At 54.4% G+C, this 21,536-nt stretch overlaps 5 protein-coding genes across 5 annotated transcripts; 1 reads left to right on the forward strand and 4 right to left on the reverse strand.

Annotated features, from left to right (window-relative positions):
• Nucleotides 1–247: 247 nt before the first annotated feature.
• On the reverse strand, nucleotides 248–1,304 carry PFLUO_LOCUS5169 (S-adenosylmethionine transporter; the record flags this gene model as incomplete). The annotated part of the gene is made up of 2 exons (XM_073782592.1): nucleotides 248–1,192; nucleotides 1,245–1,304. 2 exons carry the CDS (start codon nucleotides 1,302–1,304, stop codon nucleotides 248–250), a joined length of 1,005 nt encoding a protein of 334 aa, XP_073639231.1.
• A 652-nt stretch (nucleotides 1,305–1,956) lies between these two features.
• Nucleotides 1,957–4,585, reverse strand: PFLUO_LOCUS5170 (Nitrogen permease reactivator protein; the record flags this gene model as incomplete). Its single annotated transcript, XM_073782593.1, has 3 exons — nucleotides 1,957–2,732; nucleotides 2,792–4,160; nucleotides 4,274–4,585. The coding sequence occupies 3 exons, from the start codon at nucleotides 4,583–4,585 to the stop codon at nucleotides 1,957–1,959; spliced, it is 2,457 nt and encodes an 818-aa protein (XP_073639232.1).
• An 822-nt stretch (nucleotides 4,586–5,407) lies between these two features.
• Nucleotides 5,408–5,936, reverse strand: PFLUO_LOCUS5171 (mitochondrial 54S ribosomal protein YmL19; the record flags this gene model as incomplete). Its single annotated transcript, XM_073782594.1, has 2 exons — nucleotides 5,408–5,740; nucleotides 5,808–5,936. The coding sequence occupies 2 exons, from the start codon at nucleotides 5,934–5,936 to the stop codon at nucleotides 5,408–5,410; spliced, it is 462 nt and encodes a 153-aa protein (XP_073639233.1).
• A 427-nt stretch (nucleotides 5,937–6,363) lies between these two features.
• Nucleotides 6,364–7,742, forward strand: PFLUO_LOCUS5172 (Putative cell survival pathways protein; the record flags this gene model as incomplete). The annotated part of the gene is made up of 5 exons (XM_073782595.1): nucleotides 6,364–6,383; nucleotides 6,446–6,661; nucleotides 6,734–7,155; nucleotides 7,212–7,588; nucleotides 7,644–7,742. The coding sequence occupies 5 exons, from the start codon at nucleotides 6,364–6,366 to the stop codon at nucleotides 7,740–7,742; spliced, it is 1,134 nt and encodes a 377-aa protein (XP_073639234.1).
• Nucleotides 7,743–8,363: 621 nt separating this feature from the next.
• PFLUO_LOCUS5173 (dynein heavy chain) lies at nucleotides 8,364–21,514 on the reverse strand (the record flags this gene model as incomplete). The annotated part of the gene is made up of 3 exons (XM_073782596.1): nucleotides 8,364–8,810; nucleotides 8,873–21,171; nucleotides 21,232–21,514. 3 exons carry the CDS (start codon nucleotides 21,512–21,514, stop codon nucleotides 8,364–8,366), a joined length of 13,029 nt encoding a protein of 4,342 aa, XP_073639235.1.
• Nucleotides 21,515–21,536: the final 22 nt, after the last annotated feature.

Below are 21,536 nucleotides of genomic sequence, written 5' to 3' on the forward strand. Positions count from 1 at the left end.
ACTCAAGTGCCTGACCTGAACCAAAGGTGTGTGTTCCGGACATTTACCCTCTACACTCCCACTCCCACCACCCACACCCAGAAGGCGGACACGACGCCGAACCAGTCAAGCTGGATGCTCAAGGCGAGCAGCGATTGGGAGACCATAAACAATAGACCATAGACACATCATAACGCCATGCCCGATCTATATTCTCTACAATGCGAAGACTTCATCTCAATACTATACAAAACACACACAGCATTCCTCACTCCAGCGGTGTCTCCCTCGCCCCCTCCAACGTATTCGATGCCCACTGGTAGCTACCTAAAAACACCGCACCCCCAATTCCAATCCAGGCCACGCGGGGCCCAAGACCACGCCAGAAGGCACCGAAGCCTTCTTGCGCAATGCCGCGAACAACTTCCTTAAGGCGGATTGGTGCTTCCGAGCCGCCGTCGCCACGGCGAGCAAGCATAACCCGGGTTTTAATGACGTCCAGGGGCGTAGTCAGTCCAGCGGCAATCGCGCCGGCGACGCTGCCGAACATGGCGCTCGTAGAGGCGGGTACTGGGCTGACTATCACGGAGCCGGTCTCAGCGCGTAGGTACCGCTGTGCATATGTCTCCTTCATGGATTCCCACATCGTGAATTGGAGGACGGTAAACGGGATCTCGCGCGCGATGGTGATCCCCGCGCCGCGGTATAATTCTCGGATCACTGCTCCGTAGCCCCGCGACGCAGGTACTACTGATTGTGCAGCTGCACCAGAGGCAGTTTTTGGAGTCTCAGCATGGCGCAGTGCCAGGATATCCTTCAACGCAGCCAGACTCGATCCACCGAACAAACCCGCCTGAGCGCGCTGCTTGATAACCTCCGTGGGGACGCGAACCGCGCACGCGGCGATCTCGCCTAGCGACGACGCAAGAGAGTGTGTGACGATGACATGTGAACGGGAGGGGGTTTCTGCGTGAGAGGACCGGGGGAGGAGGGAGCGCTTGACGCCGTCGTAGACGATGAAGAAAGACGCCGCAGAGGGGGCGGAGCCAAAGAGCACGGAGGGGAGGCCGGCGTAGATGCCACGGACGGTTTGGCGCAGGGTCAAGCGTGAGGTCTGGGGTGCGGTGTGGTCGCGTGCTTTTTGGAGGCGGGTCTTGATGGTGTCGAGGGGGTAGAGGGAGCAGTCGACTGTGAGACCTGCGATTGCACCGGACTGGAGTGGATCAGTGGGAGTGAGGGACGGGTAGAAGTTGAAGTGGGCGTACGATGAGCGATCGCGTCCACAAGGAATTGACCAGTGGCCCTGTGTCGGAGTGGGAGGCCATGGTGGGAGAGAGGGTAGAATGGAGAGGATGGGACGGAAATGGATTCTATCTGCGGAGCATGATGTGTTGGATCAATTGGTCGCAACCATAATACGTGACACAGAGAAGGAGATAAAAGAGGTGAAAGAGGGAGAGAGCCAAAAGAGTCAGTGTCGAGGTTTGAGGTGGTTTGCCGCGGCCGAAGTCGGAAGGTGTCGATCACTCACTCTTGGTTACGTGGTTCTCTGCTAGGTTTGTACTGCACAACGAAGGATTGATATTTGCAATGGGTTTCAACTATCTACTGGCCGGGATGCTACAAGCATTATTATAGCCATCCACTAACGGAAAAAAAGGAATGCGACAGACGGCGCGCAAAAAGAAACATCCCACCACCCCCGGCACAACCTCACACCAAGTCTAGCAGAAACATCTATCACAAGAAAACAGTGCAAACTCTTCCTCAACGCCAAAAGAAACCAGAAAAAGCCTCCCCTCTCAGTTTCATAAACAGTCAGACGGAGTATTAGTCGCAAAAGATATCAGGAACAAGACATCAGCGAAGACATCTCGCACGTCAAAGAAGGGAAGAGCAAAAAGATAGATCACGAGAAGAACAAGAAAGAGGCATTATGGACACACGAAAAAGAAGTTGATACAAATAAAAGGAACCTCATTTGGTAACCTTGCTGGCCTTGCTGGGCACCGCCGGGCTGTGGGAAGGAGGCTCGAGGACGTGTGTGTGCGAGGGCATGTTGACAATCTCCCCATTATCTTCCTGGAAACATGTCGGGATGCTGCACACCCAGTCGTCCGACATTACTTCGTCGAGCGTCGCGCGATCATTGGTGTTGACTTTCAACATGCGGCCAATGATATATCGACTTTCCCGCGGCAAGATGCGGAGAAGCCGCCATGGGCCCTTGATCACTTCCTGTCGCTGGCCGGACTGTTGAGTGGCCCCTGGAAGTGGCGGGGCGTGTTTGCTGGTCGTGCGCTGGGGCTTAGCGTTGCTACTGGCGTCGCTGGCCTGCTTTTGAGCGCCATCGGCCGACTGGTCGTTCTTCTCACCCTCGTTGGGGGCGGATTCTGTGGGGCAATGGGGCGCCTCATTCTTTTCCGAAGCAGGTGGCTCGGTCAGTTCAGAGACATTGGACTCCTCTGCAGGATGCTCGAGATGCTTCGGAAGCTCATGGGCGGTGGAAGGGAGATCAGGCGCCGATTTAGGCCGAGGTTGATGACGGGAATCCGGGACCGGAGTGCCAGGAGTCGGAGGAGCAACAAACAGCCGATAGGAATTGTCAGTAGTCCGTGGCTGCTTCCACGGAAAGCGGCGCAAGGTCATGCAGCAGAAGATGATAGCCAGCGACCAAACATCCGTAGGGCGAGGGTCGTATTTCTTCTCGTCATAAACCTCGGGAGCGAGATACGGATCCGAACCGACAATGCCTTTTGTGTCATTCACGGGTTAGCAAGGACGCCATTGTGTCAGAAGAAACAAAACCAACCTGAAGCGGGAACTATATCGTTCTCAAAGGGATAGCGGAACACCACAGCGCTGCCAAAGTCGATGAGTTTCATGATTCCGTGATCATTGACCACCACATTATCCAGCTTCAAGTCCCGATGCGCCAGCCCCATGCCGTGCAAGTAGGCAACGCCACTGAGGATTTGCTTGAAAGAACATGAAATCTCCTCCTTGCCCATCTTGCCCGTCATGACAATGGCGAAGAGATCGTACGGGGCATACTCCATCACCTCATACCAGTGACTCCCTTCCTGGATGATATCCAAAGTTTCGATAATATTTCCGTGGTGAAGCGTGGACCCAATGCAGAATTCCGCCGTCACTTTCTTGGAGTATTCCTTCAGGCTCTCCCAGCTGTGGCGGTCCCGGAATTGCTTCACGGCAAAAGTGACCCCATCGCTGTTGCGCTTCAGAAGCCGGACGGAGCCCCCTGCGCCAGAACCCAGCACCCGGCCCAGTTTGCCGTACTTGGAGTTCAGACCATGATCATCCGCGAATGGAACGTTCTCGGGAGCCATCTGGTATGGTGTACTGACCTTGCTCGAGGGCCGGCTGGATCGTTTGGGCGCGGAAGTCGGCGAATCTGGCCGTTTATGCTTGTGGCCCATCTTGAAAAAACGCTTCAACTCAGACATGGAGCCATGATGGTGGTGGCCCTTCTTTGGCTCGTTATTTTGAAATGGCTTGCTGCTTGTGCTGTTGAAAGTATTGCTCCTTTCGTTAGGTTTGGTGACATCACTCGTGCTGGCCGAACGAGGAGTTCCCGGACGAAACGCCCGTTTTGCATCACGGCTGCCAAAAATAAACCGCGGGTCTAACTGAGACAGATTCTTCGACTGCGGGGGTCGCTTGCTCCTCGCATACGGGTCGTTTGGTTCTCCTACCGGTGTTATAGCACCCGGTGGTGTCAGAGCGCTCGGCGTAGGCGGGGGGCTTTCGTCTACAGAGACGGCATCGGCTCCGACAAAAAATTGAGCCCGATGCGTGGAGATCGGATGAGGAGGATTCTGACGAGATGAAGGGTCCGAGGTGGGCTGCGGCGTGACGGAGTTCCGTGAGTGCTCGAATGACGTCCCCCGCGAGGTTGGTGCGCTCCGCTGGGTTGTCCTTTTGTCACTTGCATGGACTGGAGGCGAGGTCTCCGGAGTAATGGCAGCCGATCCTGGGTGGGAGCGTACGGCGGTAGCCAATGATGGCGCACCGTCACTCGATTTGGCTTCACGACTATGGGTGACGGCAGGGGTGAGGGAAGGTGACTGCACTGCAGACATGGGGGGTGATGCATGAGGAGATGCTCCATATGGAGTGCCATTCTGGCCACTGCGGTCGCTCGATTCGCGGGATCCCACCTAGATGAGCAGGATCATTAGCATGCTGATCCATTCTCCACTGTCCGACGCGCTTTTCGATCACCAACTACCGTCGACAATGATGGCAGAGAAAAAACACATTGCACACGTACCCGGGAAGCTGGAAGAGACATCGGTTCGTATGAGAAGTTCCGCAGCCGCGATTCCTGCAACTGTGATCGCTGCAAGCTCATAGCCAGCGAGCGTAGATCTTCGTCATCCGTGCCCAGTTTCTGCTGGGTTGCGGACGGTGACTGCACCGAGGCAGGAGACAGGGTGGCCTGGGATGGTTCGATCTCCTCGGTGACGGACGAGAAGCGGACTTGGGTAGGCTGGGATTGTGACTTGGCGTCGGAGTCACCGGCGTCCGAGCTCGGGTCGGCGGGCATCTTGGCGGGGGTGTTGGTCGTCGGGGTACCTGCCATCGCGAACACCACCCTGATTAAACGCCGAGGAAAGAAAAAGAATCATTCAGCTAGTCGGACATACCTGAATCCATGGCGATGGAGGGGTCGGTCGAACCGTGCCGTTCAGACGTCATACAGGTCGACACCAAGACGCAGCGTGGTGGGACACATACCCCTCACGGTCAACGAGCTTCACGATGGATAGATCGTGCAATGGTTGCGAGACAGGTCGAGGTGGAAAATGGTGACAAACCGGGCCAGGCCGATTACGTGGGAGGCGAGGTAAATCCTTTCCAGAACGTCTGGCCGAATCCGTACGATGGCAATGAGCCCGTGCGGCGGGGTACGAAGAAGAACAGGAACGCGAACCGAAAGTGGCCGAGATTTGAGCAGAGAAAGGCCAACGACCGAAGAGACGAAGGAGAAGAGGGAAGAGGAAGAGAGAGGAAGAGAACCAGAAGCGATGGAGGGGGAGACTTTGGGGGGTTCTGGGCCTGAGGCACCGAGGGTGGGGTTCGGTCTTGTTTGATGACCGAGTCTTGCGCGTATATTACTATTATGATTCCTATTATGGAGTGGTGTCGGGTTCCTAGTGTCGGATATTAGTGTCGGATTCAACAGACTAGGACGTGATCAGGCTGTTGCGGCACTGGCGTGGCCTATGACCCATGAGGTCGGATAATAGGCCCAGCTGAGGTGCTGTCGCCCTGCTTCCGCCCGTGCCGAGCGTTGGTCTGGAATGTTTCCGCATGGGGTTAGCCGGGTACAGCACGGGTATATTTGATGGTTGATTCGAAGCTCTGGTATCGTGGTAAAGTACATAAAGAAGAAAAGAAAACATCATGGCACCACCTGGATCCCAATCGACTGGGCCTGCGCCATCACACTCTTGCACAGGCCCTGCAGGCTCAGCCCCGATAACCGTGTCTCCGTCTGCTTGATCTGCGCGATCTCGTACACATGTTTCAGCGAGATCTTGCCGCATACATCGTGGCCTGGGTTCATCGCCCCACGCAGCCGGCCTTTGCGTGGCTCGACATTGGCGGCATTGAGGAGGAGATAGGTTGCGGTGGGCGTGCGCAGGTCGAAGGTAAAGGAGCGGTCGGGGCGGACGGTGACGCGCGCAGGGATGGGCACCCCGGGGTTAATGTGCGCGGTGCGGGCATTGAATTCCTGTTTTTGTTTTTTGGCTGTCAGTAACAGGGATCGGTGGTAAATATAGACTAGACAGGAGACCGACCTTGCAAAAGTCCATGCTCTTCACACCTTTGCTCCCTAGGGCTGGGCCGACCGGGGGGCTGGGGCTCGCCTGGCCAGCGCCAACAATCAGTTTGACGAACTGATCCTTGGCCAGCGCGCTCTTGGCCATGATGTGGGAGGAATTGGGATGGGGGAGGTGAAAGAAGGAGACGGAGAACAACCACCGAGATCACGGCCAGATTTTCCTCGAGTCCCGTGATTGGCCGGGATCAACCAAGCGAGTCGCCGGCACGTCATGGCCCGAACAACTTCTCTTCACTTCATCATCCTCCTCTTCATCAACATCATCTTTATCCGGAGGAACAGACTGTTCTTCGCTTCGTCCATTTGCTCTGTTGTTCATGTTCAGGGCTCTCTGATCGCTGCATCTGTACCATACGCATCGGGCACTCACCCAGCTCTGTCGGAGCTCTCTACATCCGGACTTGGACTGGCGCTTCCGGGCCCCGCGTCGATCTCCCTTTCCTTCCGTCTCCCTTTTTCTTTTTTCTCCTCTGGACGAGTTTTCTGCCCAAACCACCCATTCCTCGATCATCATGAACTGGCTTAAATCGACGTATGTACTCCCTCCGCCCCCAAAATAATGGTGGTGGGGTAGCTGACCACCCATCCGCGCAGGCTCTCGGCGGTTGCGGGCACCCAGGAGCCCATCTATGGCCCTGAAGCGATTCAGTCGGTCACAAAGCAGGCGGAGACTACGCCGTACACAGCGTTGACCAGGGACGACTTGCGGTGGCGCGCATACCAGTACACCAATGTCGAGACCCAGACCTTCTACGTTATGGCCGACAATGGCACCCTGGTTTTTGTCCAGATCATCTACAGCAACATAGTGTGAGCATTCCTACATTACCATTCACTTCCTGTCACATACCTGACTCTGACCCCCCTCTTCCCTATCTATAGAGGAATCCATACCACTGCCCAGTTCAACGCCAAGATCTTTAACCTGAAAGGCGGCGAGCACGTCTGGCACTCAGACCCCCTGTCCAACTTCATGTTCGACGAGGGCATGTACTCGTTTGGCGCGGATAACCTGTCGTTGACCCTCAACGAGGAGGCCGACGCCTACGTCCTGAAGTCAACCGTCAGCGCAGACTGCTTGGTGGACCTGACGTTCAAGCGGACTACTCCCGGTTTTGTCGTCGGCAAGAACGGCACGTCGTACTTCGGCACCGACCCGAAGAACCCCTGGGGCTCGATGAGCCATTCCTTCTGGCCTCGGTGTACCGTCGAGGGTACCATCACCACCCCAGGCCAGGCCTATGACATGGCCGGTCGCGGTGTCTTCATCCACGCTCTGCAGGGCATGAAGCCGCACCACGCAGGTAAGAAGATTTTTTTTTCGCATTATACTGTAGGCATCAAACTGACGAGTATTTAGCGGCACGGTGGAACTTTATCAACTTCCAGACCCCGACCTACACCGCCATCATGATGGAGTACACCACTCCTCCATCCTACGGCTCGACCAAGGTCAATGTTGGTGGCATCTTGAAAGATGGTGAGATCATCTACGCCGGTGCCACCAACGCGGTCACCCACACCGACTCCGCACAGGACTCTGAAAACGACTGGCCGGAGCCCAAGTCTGCCCGGTATACCTGGGAGGGAACGACCTCCGACGGCAAGGAAGTCACCGCCGAAGTGGAAGGCTCTCTCGGCCCCAGACTCGACCGTATCGACGTCATGGCCCAAGTGCCGGGATTCATCAAGAGTATCGCCGGAAGCGTTGCTGGTACCAGACCGTACATTTACCAGGTTTGTCATTGTCATATCACTCCTCAGGAAACTTGCTTTTCTAATGAATGCACAGTACTCGCCACAAGAGAAGCTGTCCCTGAAGCTGAACGTGGGCGGCACCGAAACGATCGAAGAAGGAACGATGTTCTGCGAGGCGACTTTCATCTCGTGAGCACCTACTCTCTCTTGGCCACGTACATAGCACGCACCCATGCCCCCTTTGCCCCGGTGACGGGCCATACTGTTGGCGTTTTTGAGTGATTTTTTGTTAAACTTACACTCGTTCCGGGCCATGGGAAGTCACTCGCGACTATCGCAGCGACACCCATGCAGACCTGATAATTTCCACATATTGTATACTGGGTACTTAATGCTATTGACCATAGTTCTCTCTGCATTCTTCTAGTAGAGGGTCATGTAGATGCAATCTCTAAACCCAATTCTAGCATCTCAGGACACAGTTTCAAGATCTTAAGTCTATTATTCAGTCTGAAGGGATAGTTACAAAGTCTAAACATAGCACAGTGGAAGTATAAAAAGAAAGTGATTGTCCAGACAATAAAGAAACAAGGGTACAAAGAAAGACAACCATACCAATAGGGAAAGGTACATGCGGATGATAAATTCACAAACGGAAAAATCCCACCACGCAGTCCGCGAGGAAAGGGAAGGGTATATCAACTTGGTCGCCGACAAGGCGATCCAATCCATCCAATCTAGAGGGGAAAACCGTCTCCTCAACGCCATAAAACAACAACACACACACACACAAAAAAAATAATTAAGATCAAAATCAGTTATCCACCATCAACTGCTCCCCTTCATCAAGCAGAGTAGTAACTCTCGACAAGTCCGAAATCATCTTCCGGCCATGCCCAACCAGCAGCAGCTTCTCCGCATTAGCAGGAAGACCGAGGTACGTTGGCGGTTCACGCTCTGGTAAGTTATTGACCCAGTCTGAGAAGTCGCGGACGCTTGTGCCGCCAGGCAGTTTGAGGACGTCGTCATTCTCGACGCCTGAGACGAGCTTGTATTCGTCTTCGAAGGCGGCGGGCGTGAGGAAGTTGCCCACGAGACTCTCGAGTTGTTGGAAGTCGCCTGCGTCGTCGATCTTGCCGCCGTACATCTCTGCGATGAGGGTACGGATCATCTCCCATGGAAGATTGGAGGGCGCGACGTTGGACCGGCCCTGTGCGACGGTGTCGACCCAATGGTCGATTATGTAGGCTGAGCATTCGTACTGTACAAAGATGAATTGTTAGCATTGATTCTGGAAATTGTAGTAGTAGAGGGTGTACTCACGTCACTATCATTGAACTCCCAGAAACCCTTCCATCCGAGATTAGGCGCATAACGCAGTCGTTCTTGGACCACGGCATGGAAGAAGCAAAGCAAGAGATAGACACGAGCCTTCTCGACAGGAGCCTTGCCGGCTCTGGTAGTCAGCGAGGACAGGGAGTCCTTCATGTTGGCCCGAACACCCGCGGGCTGCTCGAACATCAGCACGCGAGAAGCTCGGATCAGGTTGACCGGGATCTTGGGGCTGGACTCCATGGAGAGGAAGAGCCGGAACTCCTTGTGCGGTTTGAGGGTATCCAGTCTCTTTTCGAGGCTTTGCAGCCACTGAGGAGCGAGATGAACGTTCTTGACCAGCACCCAGTTACCGGCCGCGGCAGCATTGCTGATGGCCTTGTCGGCGCTCTCGAGACCTTCGTTGGAACCCATGGCAATGTTGGCGCAAGTCGCATGCGTGCGTTCGACCAGCGCGTCAACCTTGAAACTGGCATCGAAACCTGGGCTTGAGGAGAGGGAAATGGGCGTGGTTGCCGTGACTTGGTCGACCACATCCTTCAAATCGGTGCTGCCCTGGAAGAGTTCACGGCCGAAAACCGCCTCTACAAAGCGCTCAGCAGTGGGCACAAATCGGTCCATGCGACAAAGCTTGACCAAGAGCAAGGATCGAAGTAGCTGATCGAGCTGCGAGGCACTTTCATCCCAAACAGCCGGGACGGCGTTTTCAGCAAGCTCTTCGCTGAAGAACCGATCCCATTGATCCTGTGTAATGTTGGGGAGATGCTGTTTGAAGACCGACGTGTTTTCCAGCCTGGTCATGACTTGTTCGCGAGAGTCAGTCGCAGTGGAGAGGTCTGTGTCTTCCACTGTCTGATCGAGAACACGGTCAAGGATTGTCCTGTCCATGGGGAACGGAGTCGCTTGGGCTAGAAGAATGGCAAGAGCGATGCGATCCTTGTTGACAAGACCCAAGGATGTTCGCTGGAACGTGGTGATGAACAGATCTCGGATGATGATCTGAACACGGGCGGTATGATCCTTCTCCTGAGCAAGACGTTTGTTCTGGTAGAGCACGGAGCTGAAGATGTCGACAAAGTACTGCAGGGAGAACTGGTAGAAGTGGTTCATGTGGTGAAGCTGCTCCAGAACCGCAAAGACAGCACTGCAAGCCCGGGCAATGATACTGTACTGGTTGGTAACATTCTCCACCTCGGACATGACACCCTCGGTCTCGGCCATCTTCTTGGAGATTTCGCCAGCCTCTTTCTTGAGAGTCTCCAGTGTTTCGATAACATTATCGTCATCGAGAATATTGCCACGAGACTCGTTGAGAGCCTGCAGCAGCCGCTTCTCAAGTTGGCGAAGGTGGACCTTGAACTCTCCTTGCATTTTGACGAGGTTGTTGCGGCGTTCATCGACATCAGGGCGCTCGAACTTCAGCACATCATTGAGCGACTGGGTCTGCAAACTGCTCTGGGTGACCGTGAAGTTGACAAAGGTTGTTCGACTGCAAATATCCGGCGGGAAAGTCGCAGAGGGATCTCTGGTGGATAGGAAAAGCCGGAAAGACGGCGAGAAATCGATCTCCTGCCTTCCAAGCTGGATCAGGACACGACCACCGGTCTTCTGGTACTCCTTGTTGAGAACATGGTTGAGAATCGGGTCCAAGTGCTCGGCATCTTGGATGAGAATGGGGTTTCCGAAACGCAAAGCGCTCTCCAGCTGCTTGACAAAGGAGTCGTCCAGGAAACTCGTGACGGTGAGCTTGCGATCCTTGCTCTCCTTCTGCAAGAACTCGGTGATACGACCGGACGGGTCAACGATCAAGGGGTATCGGTTGAACCGCTTCAGGACGATGGCGTTCTCCGTGCAGAGATCGTCCACAGGAAGAGAGTGCTCCTGCCACGTCAGGCGCTCGTCGGCATTGGACAAGTATTCCGTGATGGGGTTGTGTGGCTTGAAATTGATGCCTGACTGTCCAAGCTGCTGCACCCAGTCCTCGATCATGGCCTTCCGGAACTGTTGATCGTACAGACCCGCGTAGGCCAGGAAGGCAGCCGCGATAAGAACGTCGCCGACAAGAGTGCTGATCTGGGTTTCGAACGACTTGCTGCCCTCCTCCCATCGCTCACGCTCGGACGCCAGGCTGTCGAGGAGACGAACACTGCGGTCGACCTTGAACTGGACCCGAGACATCTCCGTCTTGATCGCCTGGGTTTCACTGATCAAGGCAGCGTACTCGGCCTTGTAAGTGGCAATGCTGCTCTCAAGGCCTTGAATGGTGTTCTCGATGGCTTGTGCCTCGGCCTTTGTCTGCAGGGCTTGTTCTTCCAGCTGATCGACCTCTTCGCGCAGAGGTCCAACACGGTCCAGAATCTCGGAGTAGTTGACTTGAGCCTCAACCCATTGAACCAAGGGACCGCAGGCCTTGCTAGCGCGGTTGACACGCTCATATGTAAAGTCCTCCTTGGAAAGGAACTCGCTCTGCATCTTGGTCCGGTGGCTGCGAGTCATCTGGCGCTCGTTGTCGTAGTTCACAATGCTGGCAATGAAATCATCTCGGCGTACAAGACCTTGGATTGTCTTCCAACTATCAACCTTGTGACCAAGCAGCGTACACACGGCTTCCAGGGCAAGTCGAACACCGGATGGAGGATTGCCCATAGACCGGACTTCGGTGAGCTGCTGTCGCTTAATATTGCTCACGCTCTTCTGTGCCTCCAAAACCGCGGGCTCGGCCCGTGCCAAATCGTGCAACACAACCTCCTTCCGCGTTGCCACTTCTTTCTCCTGCTTCTCCAATGCCGCCTGCACCTCTAACGACACCTGCTTCCGCTGCTCCGCCTCTTGCTGGTCTGCAACCATCCGCTGCAGCTTCTCGTTCGCCTCCTTATCCTTCTGCTCCAACTGTGTCTTCTTCTGGGCAAGACTAGCCCGCAAGTCACTGACTTTATCCACGGTGTCTCGAAGCTTCTCGAGACCAACGTTCAAGTGTCGTTGCTGTTCCTCGAGATCCTCACGCTTCTCATTGAACAATTTCACATACTGTGCAACAAAGTCAAGGTAGTGCCGAGGAGTGAGATATGTTGTCCGACCCTGCTGCTTCTGCAGACGCTGGTTAAACCGGTGCAGCGAGTGATGAATGAAAACCATCGAGTTGACAACGGTGTCCCTGTGCGAAGCCGGCAGAGACAGTTCGCGATACGCCACGGGGATACTATCGGGCGCGACAAACCCGGTTTTGTCAAGATCGACCGACTGCGTGAGTTCGGAGCCGACCTGAAACAAGGCTTGGTCAGACCAATCGCCCATCCAGTTGAGGACGCAACGGTTGAACAAGGCCGGACTGGTTGCTGCTTTCGAAGACAGCCCTTCCTCCGGTGGATTCATGGTGAAGACAACGTGCAGGTTCTTGACGATCTGTTGAGTGAACCACTTGTAGAGCTCCTCCTGAGAATCAAGAAGCAAGCCCTGGCGCTGGGCACCTTCTTTACAGGCGGTCATGAGAGAAGAGAACTCGTCGCCTTCAAAGAGACCGGGTACTTCAGCGTTGGCGAGCAGGGTGTTCATGCGCTCCAGGAAACCAGAATCGAGCACATTGGATTCGTCCATGATGAAACAGATCTTCTCGCCCTTGCAGCCTGCCCGCCGGAGAACGCTGCGCAAGTCGTCGTCAAAATCTTCCGACGAGTATTTCCCGTGCACCTTGATCTGGAAGACCCTCAGTCCATTCATCCAAGCGACGAAGCGCGACAAAGTTGTCTTTCCACTTCCGCTAACACCAATGAGGATGAGATGGCCCTGAGGCTGACGGAAAACACGATCGATGCGCAGCGCATGCTCCAAGACGTCATTGAAGAGCACCAACGGAACGTCCACTTCTTCCTCACAGAAAGTCTTGAGGCGCGCTTTGACAAATTCGCGCAGGCGCTCTTGCTCCACTGGCACGTAGTTCTTGGAAAGCCAATTCGAGAACAGAATCGGGCTTTTCAGGGCGGCGTCGTCATCAATATTGGGGAAATGTTCGAGAGCGATGCGACGAACAGCATCAGCTGTCCAGGCTCTCTCGTCTTCGGCCACCAGTCGATCCTGGAAGAGACGCAAGGCTTCATGTGCCCAAATTCTAACCAGCCCTTCAACTGAAAGGCTCTCGAGTGGCTTGATTGCCTCGTAGACACCACGGACCCAGCGCGTAAGCTCACGAGGCGAGTACACGTAGTGAGGCTGGATTTTCGGCGTGAATCTAGATTGGGATTCGAGATAGAACTGGACCATAGCCTTGGTAAGAGCCTCGGAATAACCGCGCAACAGTGGAAGAATTTTGAGAACAGCAGAGTTAAACGTGCCGTAGATCTGGTTCAGGGAGAGCTCTCCAGGGTAATCGACCATGATCAACGGGGCATGACGCAGGAACCGTTCTCCCATGGCGGTACGGCCGGCGTCCGTAGGAGGGTTACAAGCACCAACGAACTGAATGCGGTCCAGCGTGACCCAAGTCTTGTCAGTGGTGCGCCAGAAACCGTTCTGTTCAACGAGCTGTCGCAGGAAAGAGATGGCCCGTTGCGTGCCATAGCGATCCGGTGCGGGAAGGTTGATTTCATCGCAGAAGATGACCAACCACCGACCAATCTGGTTCGGAGACATAACCACGCCGTTCAGTGTCTTCTTGTACTCGCAATACTGCTCGAAGGTCTTGATCAACAGATCAGGGGTGGTGGCACTGGAAAAGTTAAGACCGACGACTTCCATGTTTGGCAGCTTTCTGAGCGCGGCAAACAGCGTCATTGTTTTACCGGATCCAGGAGGACCGCAGAGCAAAAGAGGCTTGTGTTCAGCCAGCCATGAGTAAAGCACATCCTCATGTCGGACGGTGTCAACAGTGGGAATGATCACGTCTGTTTGAGTGACGGAGTGCGTGTTGATATCGATGGTTGGCACCTGAGACTGCCAGCTCGCCCACTCAGCCTTCGGAAGCGTAACATCGAAGTCAATGAGGGAGAAGTCTCCATCCGGCGGGAGATCAGTTGTTGACATGCCGGAGACGAACTGTCCGAAGGCCTTGCGATCACCAAGCGGGCAGTCACCAGTGAAAGACCAAACGAGAGTGAGCAAAAGCTTCTTGGAGATGTAGGCTTCGATCTGCTCAGGGTCTAGAGGGAAGTCGACGTGCTGCACGTTGTACTCGAGGATGTTGCGGCAGGCCTTGTTCAACAAGCTGAAAAGAGTATTGAGCGCACGGATGTCGGTGAACTCCATGATATGATTGTATTTCTTGGCCTCGTCAAGAGACTTGTGAACAAGGTCGTCGGTCTCGAGGAGTTGCTTGAGAATGGTCGACAGCATGTCCTGAGCGTCTTGAGTTCTGACCGCTGCTGTCCCGGCAGGGGCACTGTCCTCGTCAAGGTCTTCGAACGTTTTGGTCTTGAGGCCTTCAACATAGTTGGTGATCATCATCGAAGGCGTGACAGTGTCGGCGTTGAACCAGACCATACCGCAACGACTGACGGTGGCGAGGGTAGCATACTTGAGGCTTTCGACTTCAAACATGATGCGAACGTTGGATGGCAGGTTGAGACGTTCTCCGTTGGGGAGAGTCAAGAGCTTGTTGTCGTCCAGAACACTGTTCAGGTTCTCAACCCATTCGGGATCAACATCGCCATCAAACACAATCCAATGCCGCTTGCTGTCCTCTCCACGAAGGTTGTCAACGATCTTCCGGAGAATACCGGTGAAAAGACCGTCGGTCCACTCGCGGGTCGTGCTGTCGAGGTTACCATAGAGGGCCTCCTTGGACATGACTTTAGAGTCAATGATGTGAAAGACGCCCTCCACGCCTTCAATGCGTTGCATCGCCTGAAGAAGCATCTTCCACGCAGCCGATTTACCAGATCCCGACTTTCCGACCATCATGACACCGTGGTGGATGCTTTGGATCTGGTACAGCTGGAGCGCCTTGGCGATCCACATCTCGCTGTCAACATAGTGCTGTTCATGAGCGATTTCCCGCATGGCCGTGGTCAATTTTTCGAAATTGGCAGGCACATATTCCACGCCAGGGAAATCCTCCACTTGGATTTCCATCATGCGATCAACATCCTCCTGGACCAGCTTGGGAGCGATTGTCTCCCGAAGACTTTGGACGATGATCTGAGGTTCGATGACCTCGTCGGGGCCCAGTTCAGTATTGGCACTAGCGAGACGAGTACGCTTGAGACCACCGGAGCTAACCAGTACACTCTTCAGTGCACGAAGACCAAAGTCGTAGTGGGCCTGCTTGGTGAGTTGCGAGGCACAGTGGTCGAAGAAAGGCACGGTCTGCTTGGACAGAGGTTTCGCCTGCTTGAAACCCTGGGAGAAGAGCATCACTTCCGTAATAAGCTCCTTATCGGGCTTGGACATGGCAACGCTGCGGAACAGCTTCTTGAGGTTGTCGGGCAAGTTGGAACGTCCAGCATAGCCAGGGTTCATGGTGATGAAGATACCGGTGTTGGAATTGACGGCAAGTCGTCGGCCGACGAGTTCGATCTGAGACTTCTCATCGTCACCACTCTTATTTCTTAGTCCAATCTGGATGTTCTGGATCTGCTGAGACACGGCAGACAAGATTCTTTCCTCCAGACGGTTGAACTCGTCGAAACAACCCCAAGCACCAACTTGGCAGATACCGAGGAAGATGCGGCCCATGGCCTGGAAATCAAATGTGTCATCGCAGCAGAACACGAGAGTAAAGCGACCGAGTTGCAGACCGAGCGCTTTAACGGACTCTGTCTTTCCAGTACCAGCTGGACCATATGGCGAGCCGCCCAGTCTTTGGCACAATGCTTGAGTGAGAGTGAGGAAACAACGGTCTGTGAGTGGCGTGCGAACAAGGCGCTCAGGAACACCCAGATACTCGAATCCATAGTTGAGCTTGGCATTGGCCATGTGGACGTAAAGGCGCTGCAAGAAATCGCCCTCTGGCTGGTAGACATAGCGCATTTGAAGCAGCCACATGTAGTGGGTGGGCGTGGAGGCATTGAACTGAATGAGTTTCGAAATGCAGTCGCGCTGGTGCACAAACTCGGTGATCATATGCTCGCACTTCTTGCGGGTGATCGGATCCAGCTCGCCAAGCACAGTGGCGGCAAGAAGTTCCAGAACACGAACTTCCGCATCGTACAGTGTGGAGAGATTTGAGCCGCCATCCTCAAGGGACTTTTGCACAGCATTGGTCCATACTACTTGACTGGCGAGAACGACGATCTGAGCGGGATAATTCGCGAGGAAGTCGCTGAAAGCTGTCCGGTCCACATCAGCGGCATTGTAGAGCGTGTCAAACTGCTCCACTGCCTCTCCAAGCAGCTCCGCCAGGGTCAACTTCATGTTGTTCTCGAGCGCGGAGAGCCAGTCGTTGATCCGAGGTGTCTTGACCAAGTTAACTTCCCGCTTCAGGCGGACCTCCTCGCCCTCTTTAGAGGTGAATCCAACAATGTTGTTGTCGTCATCCATCAGAAGGCCAGACAAGCCAGCAAACATCTTCTTGAAATGCTTGGCAACGCGGAAAATGTCATTGCTGTTACCGATGATTTCTAGCAGGTCTTCGTCACCAACAAAGTAGAACCGAGGGAATGAGACACGCTCGCGTTCCAGATATTCACCAAGGGCCTTTTGGATCTTGTTCAGCAGCTCGGCCAACCGCTCCAAGGACTTTTGCACTCCGTTGATGGCGAGAACATCCAGCACGAAAGGAGACTTGTAGACCTTCTTCATCACGGCGAAGAACTCGGAGTTGATGTTTTGGAAGCGGCTGGATTCCAGAGGTAGAAGATGCCTGATGTCGGCATTGCCGGTGAAGACACCCTCGAGATAAACCCATTGTCTTTGGACATCAATCCACACGTCGAAGAGGACATGGACGCGGTTCAGCTTGTCCTCCCAAGAGGTAGCTTCCTCCTCAAATTCTTTGTAGTAAGGCGAATGTCTCATGGCTTGCAAGGAGTTCAAGTTCTCACTGCACTTCGCGAACAGATCATCGAAACCGCGAATGAGACGACATTTGCTCTGATAGTTAACCAGGTCGAGGGAGTAGTTCTGCCAGGTCTCGCGGACAGACTTCAAGAATTCTTCCAAGGCCATTTCACCCTGAGCTTGGGCAATGATGTTGCGAATGACATTCTCGCTGGTTGCGGGGTTCAAGTCCCAGACATCGCCGAGAGTAAGGGAAACGAGAGAGAAACGCTTGCCGGGTTTCAAAGACTTGTAGATTTTCTGCCAGTGTCTCTCCTTGATGGCCTCGGACTTCAAATCAGACATCAGGGTGTTGACCTTCAGTAGTTGCCGCAGAACAGTTTGAATGTGTTCAAACGCCGCATATTGTCTCATTCGGCTGGGCATCTCCTTGGTCATCTTGATCAAGCCGTCAAGGGCCTGGCGAAGCTTTCTGGGCTGCACGCTGGTCCACAGGCCCTCTCGAAGATCGTTCAGGCTCTTCCAGATAGTCGATAGGGCAGCCCAGACAGACATGAAGTCCTGGACCTCCTCAAGGATTGCAGGAAGCGAGGACTCGGTGTTTGCGGGGAGGTCAAGTGCCTCTTTCGCCTTGGACACCATCTCAAACTCAGACTGCAGAGATTCAAGACGAGACTGGAAAGAGCTCAGGGTTCGAGATGCCTCGTCTGGGGGAATAGTACCGGAGACTGGCTTTTCGTCATTCCATTGGGCAATGACTTCGGCGATCTTGTCACTAATGACCCGGTCTTCGGCCGCGATCTTCGCGCGCAGGCCTTCAGTCTGATCGTGAACAATCTTGCTCTTGCGAGTAAGCAGTTCGTTCAACGCTGCCCATTCGCCATCAACATTCTCGACATGAAGCCAGTCGTTGGGGAACTGGTAACGTTGGCGGGAGAGTGTCGTCTGACCCTGGCGGAAAAGATCAACCTCTGGTTCCCAGATACGAGTCTTCCGCTTGCATTGCTGGACAATGGTGATGAAGGACACCGCGTGTGCCGTCGAGGAAGCCTCCAGGGTTTGACCTTCCAAATCACGACGGGCTGCGGCGATCTCAGAGTGAACCTCCCTCATGCGGCTGCCAAGCTTGGCACCAAATTTGAGCAGAATCTCATGCTGCCACTGATCATATTTGGCATTGACTTTGGTCTGGACCTGCTCGTAGTCGATGCGAATATTACCGAATGATCGACCGACTTCGGAGGTATCGAAGGTGGCCCGACTCTTTCTGATCTCCTGAAGCAGCTGGAGCCACTGAGACAGATCGTCGCCCAGAATGTCGTATACTTGCTCGGATTGCAAATCCCAAAGAGACTGGAACTGCAGCCACTTGTCGACGTAGTCGGAAACTTCTTTGAGTCTGGTTTCCACAACCCCGTAGACTTGGTTCAATTCCTGGGTGCAGCCCTGCGGGAGATTCGAAAAGCAGGCTTCCGACTGGCGAGTGGCTTGTACATTGATGGAGATCTGGTATCGAGAGGATTTGATCTTTTCAAGGTTGCAGATGACTCCGAGCCATGTATCGAAATGCGAAAACCAGCTCGCGCGGGCGAATTGTAGTGGCGGGTCAAGATGAAGAACCTGATTTTTCATGGAGATCTCATGGAAGAGTTCCGGGAACTCGATCTTGTAGATGGTGATCTCAGGCTCACCAGTCACGGGATGGACAGCCGTAGGCTGCTCGTTCTGGGCTTCCTGGTAAGTCCTGATCCACTCGCGGATGGCACGGTGGAGTCGCTCGCGAAGGATTGCCTCGATCTTCTCATTGAGTTCCGAAACCCAATAGCCAAGGTTGACGTAGTTCTCCAAGTTGAGCTTATCAACGGAGACCTGGATGGTATCCAGTCGTTGCTTGAATGCTCCAGCCTCATAGGGGCAAGTCTTGAGTTCGTGGATAGACTTTTGGATGCTTTCGTTGATGGACGAAAGGACGGAGGTCTTTGACTGGAGAACGGACGCTGAGCCAGCAAACTCGCGAACAAATTGAACGTGCTTGCTCTCGGATCGGTTAGGCATGGTAGCATCGATAGCACCATTGGCTAATGCTGACTGCTTGACATGCAGCTCGTAGGAATGAACAAACGATTCCCATCGGAGCGGGATACCCTTGACGACCATAGCTTGCGAGTCATTCAAATAGCCGTTAAGGAGGATGGCGACGTCTGACATCGAAGAGATCGTGCGATATGTCTGCAACAAGGTTCGCACACTCTCCATTAGGCTGATGGCATAGGGATAGACGCGCTTGGCTTCCTTGGAGGTGTTGTTGACGGCATGAGGAACCTGGAAGTTGAGCCAGATAAGATTGCGGACCTCCTTGAACAGGGCAATAATTTGAGCATCAAAGTTGACCGTCAACTCCAGCGTGTTTCCAGCGGCGCGGTTGCGAATGATATTGAAGAGGCGTCCGGAGATCGTAATATGGCGTCTTTGCACATCGGACAGCCACGACTCGAAAACCGGTCGAGTGTCAAGCTTCTTGCGGAAAAGACTGCCCTCGGCCTGCAGTTTCTGGCCTTCGGAGTGCAAGTGCCAGTCGTCACCAAGGACGTTCTCAACTTTGCGCATGTAGCCGTCAAGTTGTCGCTCAATCTGACGGGCCCAGGTGATAGCACCAGAGACCGGGGGCAGGTCACGCAATTGGGCCATGGCATGAGCTTCCGAGTGGCCATACTGTTGCTTGAAGCGCTCGTGAAGGTTGTTGATGTCTCGCTTGACATTATCGATCAGTTGCGTCTGGTACTCACCAATCGCACCTCGAATCTTCGGGCGGACAAGAAGGGCGTTGAATTTGGAGAAAACCCGGAACATCTCGTTCGCATTCTTAGCCGTCGCGAGACGATCTCGCAGACGAGCGATGATAGAGTTCTCGACGCGCGAGGTCCGCTCACTGTAGGCGATCTCCTCTTGTTCCCAGATTCGAGACCCTTCTGGTGAGACATCCAGTACGTCAACATTCTTGAGGGCAGCGTAGGCCTGAGAAACCTCTTCCACAGCGTCGACATCGCCGATCTCCTCGACAATGACAGCCTCATCGGAGTCCATCAAAGCGCCAGCCGCTGCAGACGAGGAGGTCTTTGGGCCAAGCACATTGGTAATGGTCTTCTGGAGCTGTTCATGGTTGACGCGGAATGTGTCGATGTACTTCAGCCGCTCGCGGGTCTTGTCATGGCGGGCGTTGATCTTGATCGGGATGAATTTCTCATTTCGACGCCGGGTCGCTTCACGCGCAACATTGGTGAATTCCTTCAGCTTGTCATCCCACGTGCGCCAGATGGCTTGTGTCATCTTCATCAGCGAACGAAACTCGCGGTAATCCAAATGCAGGACCGTGCGGCCGTTGATAAGCTCGTGAATCTTCTTCTCGAGATCGCCCGATATCGCCTCGACAAGCGACAGTGCCCGCTTAATGGGGTACGGGCAAATCTTGAGCTTCCGGTTCAGATGGTCGAAAATGAGGACCAACGACTCCTGGACCTTCTGAAGCGAGGTGGCAGACAACAGCTCGTCCAGAGGAAAGTCACGCATCAGTTGGTTGTATTTCTGGACCAGCTCCGTGGCATCTTTCAGCCCGGTATCCGCGGCGAAACTGAGGGTCGGCTGGTACCGCTTCGCATGGCGGAGGATGTCCATGGTCAACTTGATGCCGTCGGTTTCCAACTGAGCCTGGACTCCTTCCAAAGCCGACTCCATCGACAGCCAGAAATTGACTTCCGGTGATGCCGACTCGCTGTCTGGGTCCCGGGACATCTTGGTAATGGCCTGAATCGACTTAATCCAACCATTCACGCAGTTCTGGATGCTATTTGTGAATGCGCTGTTATCCAAGAACTCAGGTGCGATCATTTCAACGGACGGCTTCTGGCCCTTCGCTTCGGCTTCCTTCAGCGTGTTCTGCACCACCTCGTGCAGCGGAAGATTCAGAGCCGGAATCTCCACGTTCTGCTGAAGGTGCATGAGACCTAGCTCCAGCTCGGCAAACTTCTTCTTCGTGCCCGGGATACCGGTCTTGGCCTCCGTGTCCGTTCTCGGTTTCGTACCCACGGCCGATTCTTGGTTGCGAGTGTAGGCTTCGAAGTAGGGACTGAGACCATGATGGACCAGAAGGTGGAGAATCTGATATGGAGACATTGAGGTACCCTGCTGGGCCTGGGCATTGTTGAGAGAGGCGAGACCGGGAAGATTCATGACCTGAATCTGCGAGGAGATCGGGAGGGACTGGTCGATGGGAGCGGGACGCTTGATGAAGGCCATAGATGCAACAGTGGTAGGAGCGGACGAGACTTCGGAGGAGAGGGTGTAGATATAATGTACAGCCGGTTCTTCAGGCAGATAGTCAGTATGCGATAGATTCCCGCGCGCGCATTTTTTGGCCAACTTACCTTGGCCCTCAATCTCGCCATTTGTCTCTTCGGCAGGGAGAATATCCTTCTGCACATAAAGTGCCACCTGGGGCTCGGCCGCGAATCGCGTGCATCGCTGCACGGTCTCGTGGTGCCGGTCCGGCGATAGCAGGCTCCCAGCGCTTTCCAAGTCGGACTCTTGCGCCCCCAGTGTCACCCGGAGGACTTCGGTCAGGTATTGGATGAGCGCGCCGGAATCCACCACGGCCAGCGCCTCTGGCGGAGGGACACCATTCGGCACCCCGGGAGAGGCGACCTCCATAGTGCTAGTTTTATGGCGACGG

This window comes from Penicillium psychrofluorescens (genome assembly GCF_964197705.1).
Source record: "Penicillium psychrofluorescens genome assembly, chromosome: 3".
Lineage (NCBI taxonomy): Eukaryota > Fungi > Ascomycota > Eurotiomycetes > Eurotiales > Aspergillaceae > Penicillium > Penicillium psychrofluorescens.